The 11,681-nt window shown below is 36.7% G+C and overlaps 1 protein-coding gene across 1 annotated transcript; it reads left to right on the top strand.

Moving 5' to 3' along the window:
- The first annotated feature begins 3,812 nt into the window (after nucleotides 1-3,812).
- Nucleotides 3,813-8,732, top strand: LOC139121169 (uncharacterized). The gene is made up of 2 exons (XM_070685851.1): nucleotides 3,813-3,902; nucleotides 4,031-8,732. Exon 2 carries the CDS (start codon nucleotides 4,081-4,083, stop codon nucleotides 6,031-6,033), a length of 1,953 nt encoding a protein of 650 aa, XP_070541952.1. The 5' UTR covers nucleotides 3,813-3,902; nucleotides 4,031-4,080; the 3' UTR covers nucleotides 6,034-8,732.
- Nucleotides 8,733-11,681: the final 2,949 nt, after the last annotated feature.

Below are 11,681 nucleotides of genomic sequence, written 5' to 3'. Positions count from 1 at the left end.
CTTCTTGTCCTTGTCTCTTTCCTTGTACAGATCTGAAAGTTTGTCAATAGCTTCGTGTAGACTGTTATTTACTTTTTCACTTCTTCTTTGCTAACAGTTTTGCCCTCGTCATCGTACATGATAACGTTTCCGAAATTAGAAAATGTACCTTTTATGTCGTACTTCTCCTTCAGTTTCCAAATGACATCGTCTTTTTCCCACGAAATGAATCCAATTGGCTCCTAGACTGATGTTTACTCCATTGAAATCGTAGGACTTTAAACGTCCTCCGATTTGATTGCTGCCCTCAAGAATGGTAAAATTAATGCCTGCGTCATGCAGAGTTTTCGCTGCAACCATTCCACTTACACCTGCTCCAAGTATCAATACTTTGGTTTTGATTTCCTCACATTTTGTTGTCGACCTGAGGATCACAGTTGAGAACACAGCCAGAGTTAGACCAAACTTGAGCATTTCCATTGTCAAGCAAACCCCTCGCTAGCTGCAGCATGAAAATCGCGGAAATAGGTTGGAAAATCAAGTAACTGACGCGGACATTAGCAAATGGTGAGCCAATGTCCCTTAAGCATGGATGTGAGCTAGTTCTATGCAGGCTTGGATGTTCCGAAACTCACGCCAATAAATATTTAATTGCCCACGCGATATATGCCCCCGTCACGTGATCAACAAGAATCAAGAGAAATTAAGTTGCACATCAGGCCTATACTACACTATACTTCTGTGAAATTAATAACTATTCTAAGGGGTATGATTGTAGTTATCTGACGTGACCTGATTCTTATCATAAGACACACCCAGAATCTTGAGGTGAGCTTTAGCCATGACAACTGATCGATAGCATAAACATTGACGCTTTCAAGGTCATTTTCAAAATTTGACGTGTACCATCATAAAAATCTTACACACATTCGAAACCCTACTGACTCGTTCGGTGATGGGGGAGTCGGGATTCGTTTTTCGTCCGTAAAATCTCTGCAAGGACAAGAATCGGCTGCAAACAGACGAATGCAAAAAGTAAACATGCTAGCCGAACACAGGAACGGACAAACACTTCAGCATGAGTGACCGGCATGTTGGAAAATAAATCTAAGCTCCTTAGAACTCACAGTTTTTCTACGACTTAGTTCAAAATGGCGATTATGTCTTCCCCGATCACGTTTTATTGCCCTTCAGCCGACCGTGCCTACAGTACGAAGGTGACTTTCAGGAAAACATTCTCAAGTTAAGCAAGGAGACCAAGGCCACTGCAAAAGACAATTACAGAAAACAACTCAAAGATGTTTCATAAATTTTGTGTTTGATGTCCTATACTAGGTTTTCAAGCGCAGCAATCAACGATGCTTTCTGACAGCATTACATCATAGATGTCAAAAAAGCGACGCCATCTTTGTTTCAGGATAAGTGGACCCACTTTTGAAAGACAGTTTCGTATAGCATACTGGTTGGTGATCCAACCCATGTGTTTTTGCGAACGTTTTACTTCAGTCTGGGTGTGTGTTTTTGTAACCGATTTTTTTAAAGTTATGAAATGCCCTGCACACTATCGTGTCAACCTCACTTACTGTACTGATTCTTCTGACTCTTAACAAATGGAAAAACATTCAATAACTTTATAATTTTGTAAAAACTCAGCTGTCATAACGGACTGAAACTCAAACCGTAAAATATTAAATTAGGTCTTATTTTGTTATCATACGTAGATTGCTTATTGTCTTCACATGAAATAATCTACAGTTGGCGCTCCGGTTTTGTTATCGTCAAGTTTACTTAAAGGCAGAACGCACCTCGGGGACAGATATTCGGGCTTCCAAATTTTATCAATTTTTTTTCTGATCTACCACTTGCGGGGGCTTATTTCAAAGCTCTTGGTGTAAAAAAAGTTTTCATCGTCTTAGATTTTTGAAAATCGAAAATTTTATTTTTTTCTCCATAGAGTTAACACAGGGATGGCGGCCATTTTGAATTTCAAATATCGGGAAATCATGGGTAATTTGTCTTTCTAATACCAAATTTTGCACGGTTAACCCTGATACTCTTGTTTTTATAAAGAGGATGGTCGAAAGTTTCATTGAGGAAAGTTTGAGCAAAAGTTTAAGTCTTTCGAATTCATTTTCGAAGCGCATACTACCTTAGGAGACATCTATGTCAGCTATATTCACATACATGTGAAAAGAACGACAAAGACAGGAAACTTACAACGTACAGATAATTAGTGCAGAGCTTTTTTGGGCGTCGAGCTTGGGCTGAATGCAGATATGCATGTTCAAAAATTTTGAAATACGAACAAAGGTGAGAAGTTTCTAGTTTCTAAACATGTATTTCCTAATATTCGGAAATTTCATAACACGATGCACAAATCTGAATAATGCTAGGGTAAGCGAATTGAAGGCCAAACTTTCCCTGGACAGCAAAAGGATCAGAATGCTGAAGGAATTTTACTCGAACGCGATTCCTTGTGCAATACTTTATTGCTTACTAGTAAGATATTGCAATAGATGATATGACAGGGTTTTGACTAAGATATCTGACAGAGGAATCTGAAAGTATTTTGAAATTTTGAAAGAATCTGAAAGAACGTGCGAGAGGTCGAGGTGGGAGCGCGAGAGGGGTATCCCCCTCTTGCATCGGAAATTTTGAGATATCGATGTGTGCTATCTGAGAGATACGGTGCATTCTGAGATATGTTTCAATTTAATTGTTTTGCACAAAGCAAAACTGTTTGAAAATGACATTGGACTCTTGTAATCTTACGCCCATGTTATTTTGCATGATCAGTGTTTGAGTAACAATATTCAACAATCCAACGATGACAATACATTTGTAGCTGGTAAAGAACAGCTCTCAGTTTGCGTGAAATTATAAATCAAAGAGTTTGCAGGAATGGTGAAATTTCAAAAACCAACAGAATTCAGTCATCAAAATCGTCATCATGGCCTCAAATGTTTGGCGTCTTTCTAATTACTATTACGATTCTTAGTGAAGATTCTAGTACCAATTGTAGAATACCTAATCGTTCAATCGTATAATTATGGTGAGTGAATGTAACACTTGCAGAAGTGATGAAATAATTTGTACCGGAATGAAATCGAGATTTGGCATTTCGGAATTTCCCCGAGAGGAATAGTCCAAGACAGACGCCTGGCATGTTCACCATCATCAAGGGGAACGCCAAGTTCGGCGAGATTTCATCATCAAAGTACAGCATTGGTGATGCTTACTATCACTGCCACAGCGCCGCCACCGATTGGAGTATGAGAATTTACAGTACTTTCACACGAGTTGCTATGAGTATAACTATCACCGCTGCGAGTGGCCTTTGACTAGTAGTGGTATGCATTGTGTGCCTCGATTACGATAGCGCATAGGAAACTCTTCGGTATGGGCCCAGAAATGAACTGGAAATTGATATTACTACAGGTGACGCCACAGGCGCGTCAATTGTTCAGTGTAGAATAAGGTAACATAATTTCTGCTATAGGCCTACCACATTGGCGATTCCAAGAACCTGTGGGTGCAGCAAACTGGTAAATTCAGTCAATTTTACAAAATAACAAAACATGCTTCTTAGGATAATGTACTGATTTTAACATATTTTACCTTCACTTCATGATTAGGAGGGGAAAGTGCAACTGTTCATAGCTGTCATCTCACAAGCATATGCGGAAAATGAACAATTATATGCGTTTCGAAGATTAGCATATCATTACTATCTATTCGTTACATAAGAGAATTCCTTTGATTGACGCTTGTGTCACCAGGTGTTGAATGCGTATATATTGGTGTAAAGGTCTTTTGTCTTCAGTCTCTCTTGCCAGAAACACCGTTGAAGGCACACGGGGTTGACGATGCAGCTAGCTGTGTAGCGAATGAGAGAGCCACGATCGAAGCAGCTTTCAGGACAGGTAAGTTCACGTTTTGTGTCATAGTCTCACCTTTTTGCACGCCATCAGCCGTCTTAATAATCACTGATATGTTTCTGTTATAATGATGCTTGCCAAACCCCCCTTTTGTTGCTCTACAAATTTGACAGATTGACCGAGGTGAACATACACAGCTGTGCACAGTGAACTTGCGGAAGATATGGCCAGCGTTGGAACGGAATCAAATGTATTCTGCGACCTTGAGGAAGAACATCTAACGTGCCAGATTTGTCTTGGACGTTTCAAGGATGCCAGGGTACTCCCATGTCAGCATTATTATTGCAGAGAATGTCTCATTCAACTCAGTGAGGGTAAAAAAACACTAAAATGTCCGGCCTGTCGCGTCGTGTATCGACTTCCGGCTGAGGGCGTGCTGGCCATTCCGAAGTGTCTTTCGGTGAATGCTTTTGTGACATTTCTGGAGGAAAGAAGTACAACGGGTGAAGATGGCGGGTTAGTTTGCGATGGATGTGAAGAAAAGACAGCAGCAATTAGGTGTATCGTTTGCGCTGCTAATTTATGTGATGGCTGTGGAAAATTTCACGCTAAAGTGAAAGCGACAAGGGGACATAAACTGATGACTTTAGCGGAGTATGAATCAACGAAGTTCAAAGTTGAAGAACAATGTACAGTACACACAGATGAGCAGAAGATATATTGCTCTGATTGCCAGGGCATCGTTTGTCTGGAGTGTTCGGTGTTTGATCATGCGCAACATAGCCATGTTTGTCTGGAAGTCGCTTTGCAAGATGCACGAAGCAAATTACAGAGTTGTCTGACAGATTTGAAGACGAAACATGAACAGGCTGTTGAGAGCAGAAACAACATCAAGTGTAAAACGGAAATGTTACAAGCAACTCTTAACAACGAAACCAAGAAAATTGAAGATTGTTCAAAAACTCTTCTTCAAAAAGTAACAGAAATGTTTGAAGCTATGAAACGCCAGATAAACACAGATAAAACCAACAAATTAGAATACTTGCAGACACAGTATGCACAAATCATTCCAAATATGTCAAGTCATCTGGAATGTATTGAGTGGGATATTGATCAGGTATCTTCTGTGATGTCTAGCTTGGAAGACTTTATGCAGCAATCACCAACAATCATCATAGCAAGACAGAGATCAGTGATATCAGAAGTCGAAAGTGTGAACTACTCAAATGTCGACACTCAAACGAATATTGAATTTCCAAAGTTCCAAAAAGAGAAAAACTTTGAAATGGCGTTGGAAAAAATAGAGGTCAAGCATCTGTCCATCGGAGATTTCAAAAGTAGCCCTCTGCAACTTCAGACACAGTCGGATGCAAGCTTCGCAATTGCTGATAATAAACTCCGATACGAGAGCCATGGTGCAAGTAATTCCTGTGGCAACGTCAACGACTGTTATACCAGTGAAACCGATGACACCACTGACGAAGATGATGATTCCATTGACAGCCCAGATCAGTGTCAACAAGTGGATGTCGACATGTACATACAGAAAAAGACAATATGCAAACTGTTGAAGACTCCTTTGAAGAGAGGAGACACTTGGTATCTAGTTGGTAGCCGATGGTTTAAACAGTGGAAGAAGTATGTTGGCTATGAAAGTTGGGACCTGTATCGCTTCGGCGAGCCGAGCAGTTATCCGGGTCCTATTGATAATTCTGGACTGTTCAAGGAGAACAGTCGCGATTTGAAAGAACATCTCCTTGCTGAAAGAGACTACAGCCTTGTACCAGAAGTGGGGTGGAAAAAGCTTATTTCGTGGTATGGAAAAGTGTCTGGCCAACAACCAATAGCGAGGAAAGTTATCGGAAATGGTGGTATTTCAAAGAACTTTAAAGTTGAAGTACATCTTATGGAATTCAAACTTTGCAAGTACCCAATACTTGACGTATCTGTGATGAGGAAATTCAGTAGGGAAAGCACAATCAGTGAAATAGAAGATAAAATGCGTGAAATATTCGAAGTATCAGAAGACAAAGAAACACGAGTGTGGAATAAATACAGGAACACCTACCAACTCCTGGGTAAAAAGAATAACACTGTCCGTGATGCCAAACTATATTTAGGTAAACTTCTCATTTTAGAAGAAAAGAATGCTGATGGCACATGGCCAAAACAATAGAAGTAAAGAACGACTTAGTCCTATTCCTGCTGGGAATCTTCTATACCAAAGATAGCTAAAAATAAAGCAAACATTTACACTGGACAGAAGTCTCATTCTATAACGATATTTTCATACAACAATATTTGGACTAATTATATAGGGTGACTTCAGTGAGATTTGTTCAAATTGTGGTGAAATTTGCATATTTGTATTTTTACGGAAATTTTTGTCATTTTTGGTAAAAAATCTTTAAAAATCTTCTTCAAAACTACCAGTCACCTAGCTTTTATATTTGGTACATAGGTCCCTAGGGACGATCTATTTCAGATTTGTTTAAATTGTGCAGAAATATGCATATTTGCATTTTAAGGCAATTTTTGCCATTTTTGGTCAAAAATGCGTTCCTCAAAATGTACGGGTCTGATAGCTTTGAAATTTGGTATACAGGTATCTACAGATGAACTTAGTAATATACATTGAGTTTCTGATGATATCTGTAATTTTGTATTTTTGGGGCAATTTTTTGCCATTTTTGGTCAAAAAATATGTATTTCCAAAACTAATTATCTGATAGCTTTGGAATTTGGTATACAGATTTCTTTAGATGAACTTAGTGATATTTATTGAAATTATGATGAAATCTGCAATTTTGAATTTTTGGGGCAATTTTTTGCCATTTTTGGTCAAACAAAAAATATGGGTGTGATAGCTTTGAAATTTGGTATACCGTTTTCTACAGATGAACTTAGTAATAATATGTTGAATTTCTGATGATACCTGTAAGTTTGTATTTTTGGAGCAATTTTTACCATTTTTGGTCCAAAAAACATGTATTTCCAAAACTAATTATCTGATAGCTTTGAAATTTGTTATACATTTTTCTACAGATGAACTTAGTAATAATATGTTGAATTTCTGATGATACCTGTAATTTTGTATTTTTTGAGCAATTCTTACCATTTTTGGTCAAAAAACATGTATTTCCAAAAGTAATTATCTGATAGCTTTGAAATTTGGTATACAGTTTTCTACAGATGAACTTAGTAATATATATTGAGTTTCTGATGATATCTGTAATTTTGTATTCTTGGTACAATTTTTGCTATTTTTGGTCAAAAAATATGTTTTTCCAAAACTACTCATCTGATAGCTTTGGAATTTGGTTTACAGGTTTATTTAGATGAACTTAATGATATTTATTGAAATTATGATGAAATCTGCAATTTTGAATTTTTGGGGCAATATTTTGCCATTTTTGGTCAAACAGAAAGTATGGGTCTGATAGCTTTGAAAGTTGGTATACAGGTTTCTACAGATGAACTTAGTAATATATATTGAATTTCTGATGAAATCTGTAATTTTGTATTTTTGGAGCAATTTTTACCATTTTTGGTCAAAAAATGTGTATTTCCAAAAGTAATTATCTGATAGCTTTGAAATTTGGTATACAGTTTTCTACAGATGAACTTAGTAATATATATTGAGTTTCTGATGATATCTGTAATTTTGTATTCTTGGTACAATTTTTGCTATTTTTGGTCAAAAAATATGTTTTTCCAAAACTACTCATCTGATAGCTTTGGAATTTGGTTTACAGGTTTCTTTAGATGAACTTAATGATATTTATTGAAATTATGATGAAATCTGCAATTTTGAATTTTTGGGGCAATTTTTTGCCATTTTTGGTCAAACAAAAAATATGGGTCCGATAGCTTTGAAATTTGATATACAGTTTTCTAGAGATGAACTTAGTAATAATATGTTGAATTTCTGATGATACCTGTAATTTTGTATTTTTGGAGCAATTTTTACCATTTTTGGTCAAAAAACATGTATTTCTAAAACTAATTATCTGATAGCTTTGAAATTTGGTATACAGTTTTCTACAGATGAACTTAGTAATAATATGTTGAATTTCTGATGATACCTGTAATTTTGTTTTTTTTGGAGCAATTCTTACCATTTTTGGTCAAAAAACATGTATTTCCAAAAGTAATTATCTGATAGCTTTGAAATTTGGTATACAGTTTTCTACAGATGAACTTAGTAATATATATTGAGTTTCTGATGATATCTGTAATTTTGTATTTTTGGGGCAATTTTTGCCCTTTATGGTCGAAAAATTTGTTTCTCAAAAACTGCAAGTCAATAGCTTTGATATTTGGTATACAGGTTCCAAGGAATTATTTTAAAGACTCATTTCGCTGTGGGCCATATGTCAACGGAAATTTGAATCCCGGCCAAAATAAGAGAGTGGTGATTTTTTACCCTCATACTGTCACAAAACGCTGAAGCTGTTACAGCTATACTTAGAATCTAACACTTCGAAAATTTACTTGGACGTTGGCCTATATAATTATACAACTAAGATTAAATTCATATTTTCGATTTGGAAAGAATCTTTAGGTTTTTCAGCTGAAGTGTCGTTTACATGTGATTTTCGACAAGCGGGAACAGTCTTCTCGTCATTGTTTGATGTTTTGCCAATATACAGTAAAGAGAACATTTAAAACCGAAGAACTCATTGTTTCAACAGTATGTTTAGCCTTTGATGGCGTTCTACTGTATGAACGACCTGTGTATGATTTGCATATCAACATATTCAGAGGAGTTTCAACACTGTCTTTTATAACATACCTTTTTCAACATCACCATTGAATCATGACATATCATTTTGTTCGAGAATCCTAAGAGCGAATAAACTCGATAAGCTTGTATTTTTGAACGACGTCGATATAGGATCTTGGTGGAAAGGTTTTTACATCTTCCAGAAACGCTTCAAATCCTTCAGTATCTTCCTTAGAACTTAAGAAAGCCAATGTTAGAACCATTTCGTCAAACGTGAATCCGATTCTACTGCTTCCACCTCCGTGATGCTGATACACATAACTTTGTAAAAGAAACATGGTCGAAAATGGTCGCCTTACATGAGGTGCCAGCATACTCGGAGATAATATGTGATCGAACTGACATCAGAAAATATATTTACGGTCTGAAGTTTTCCATTCCTCGCTTATTTTATCAATTTAGTTTCTATGTCGCCATATATCACCATTTTTCGATTTCGTGATTTCACCATTAACACGATTGAAACTAATTTGGGATAATTGGATTTTCATATTTTTCAAATTTCTCAAAAGTGGTAGGTGCCGTACAGCTGATTGTTGCAATATTACAAATTACTCATAAAAGTAAGTGTATGATGTATAAGGAAAAGCAGATGAGCTTACATTTACAGATTAAACATACATTACTTCACCATCCAATTATCCCAAATTACTTCCAATCGTGTTCATTTCTCAATTTCGCCAACTAGCCAACCACAGGACTTCTTCTCGCTGTAGAGTTTTTCATTGATTGATTTTGGAAGTGATTACATATATCGGTAGAAAATATCTCATTTGTTTTTTTTTCACTTTTTTCCTCTCCTAAGACTTATCGGACTTTAAAATCGTGGGACTTTAGACGTCCGCCAATTTTATCGCTGCAGTCAAGAATGATAAAATGTGTCATGTTTTTGTCGGCCATCAAAGTTGTGGACCTTTGACCACCCTCTAATTTACCGGAACTTGTTGTCAAGTGCTTTATAGTTTTTATAGTTGACCAAAGGACAAAGTACTCGGGACTGAGTGCCCATCCCCCCAATCCGGCCGTCAATAATGGAAGATCGTAACTTTTGATTTATGAATATTTATCCACAGTTTCCACTAAGTACAATATTGTGAAACTGAGTTTATTGCAAACTCTGTGAAGACATGGGCACGGCCATCTTCGGGTCGGGAGAGTGAGCACTGCCACTATGTACCGCGGTGTCGATCCCCATTTCACCTCATCATCAGGATCTCACAGACTCATACAGACTTTTGACCGCGGAAATTTTTACAACATGTAAACTTCTGACTCCTGGTTTACCTGTAGGGCGACTTTTGACCCCACACCAGCACTTTTGACCTATCATACCTTTTGTAGAAAATGTCGGCGAACAATGTGGACTTTTGACCGCCCACTCATTTACCTGAACTTGTTGTGAAGTGCTTTATAATTTTAGCTGTCCAAAAGGGAAGTATTCGGGACTGATTCTCCCCCAAGCCCTCAAGTCGTCAGAGAATATGCTTCGACGCATAATTACATCTACAGGGATGTTAACAGAATTTTGGCGCCTTTCAAAGCTGAAAAACATAAGCATGATAAGGCCGTAGCTGGACAACAATGATATTTAAGACTGTCTTAAGGGGTATGCTTGCATTCGTTCATCACTAAAGGCACCCTCAGAAATACCGTAAGGATAAGTGGCCAAGTTGTCATTCTTCAACCATGCCTTTGCCATAGCAAACGCCTTATTGCATACTATCAACAATGCTACGGTGTTGTGCTAGTCTACTCCGAGACTGGTCAAATTCGGTGGATTAAAATGTCTTTCAATTCGATGAAGTGTTTTTTGAGGAAATACGTGCCTTGAAATGCAAACATTTAAAAACATTTTCTCAAACGTTCCAGTGGGAACTTTAGACTATTCTTGATGTGCGAGATCGATGATAAAAATCACAGGTCAACATGCAAATTTGGTACTACAGAAACAAAATACCTTAAATATACCAACCTTTGAAATTTAAATATCCAGTATCCCACTAAGTAAACTTACTAAAGAAAAAATAAATTTTCGAGTTTCATAAAAGCGAGGCGATGAAAACTTCATTTTAATCGAAAGAAGGTGATGATCTATCTCTCAGTTGGTCACTATGGCAACCCTTACGAGACCAGAGAAGGAAAAAGGTGGATTTATTATTTTTTTTGAATTCCTTGACACAACAGACATATTGGCAAGTAATAGACACTTAAAAAGTATTCCAACAGATATACTCAGAATTTACTGAAATGATATGAATATATTGAAATGATTAAACACTGAATACATGTATCGTTGTAATGTGGAAATATAATAACCAATATTTTTGAATATTTTCGGAAAACAAGTCGAAAATATTTTGATCTCAGGATTCAAAAACATATTTCTTAAATATAACATCTCCTATATGTCGTTTATAGGTACTAAGTAGGCTAACGTATGTATGCATGTGATTTTTCATGTCATTTTACTTCTATTTTTTATTCGTTTTTATATTTTACACTTGTGTTTAAAAAATTCTGTCTCTGGCATTTTGACACAAACCTGACAAAAGTAGGTGATTACCGGTACAGCGAAAGACAGTCTGAGTCGAAGTTCTTCTCCGGATTCATTGATTGGAACTAGTTCTCATCAAAAATGCCATGCATAAAAGCAATTTTTTCATCTCATTGTCAATCAATCACAAGAAGAAATTGTAATCTCTTTTGCTTGTCAAAGAGGTTGAGACCTTGTCAATGTCCCACTTTTCGCGCCAAATTAGTTAATGATCAACTCCGAACGTTTAGTGTGTAAGGGTGGCTGGTGAAATGCACAAATAATATACAATTTGCATGTCGCTAAGTGGCAAAAAATAGCGTCAATGACACTGTAGCTCCCATCCTGGACTATTTAGTGTTTGTTCTCTGGTCAGATATTTGAACATGTGTGAAAGGGATAAAGTGCATGAAGTGAAAATACTTAAATGTAATGTACTGGAGACAGTGAAATATGTTTAATGTATTTATTCAGAATATAAAATGGAAAAAATACAGAATTAGAT

This window comes from Ptychodera flava, chromosome 2, assembly GCF_041260155.1.
Source record: "Ptychodera flava strain L36383 chromosome 2, AS_Pfla_20210202, whole genome shotgun sequence".
In the NCBI taxonomy this organism is placed as follows: domain Eukaryota; kingdom Metazoa; phylum Hemichordata; class Enteropneusta; family Ptychoderidae; genus Ptychodera; species Ptychodera flava.
The sequence above is the reverse complement of the archived record's forward strand: the minus strand, read 5'-3'. Positions and strand labels throughout refer to the sequence as shown.

What these genes read in the sequence shown, in the direction of transcription:
- LOC139121169 (XM_070685851.1), top strand. Translation starts at nt 4,081, where the DNA reads ATGGCCAGCGTTGGAACGGAATCAAATGTATTCTGCGACCTTGAGGAA.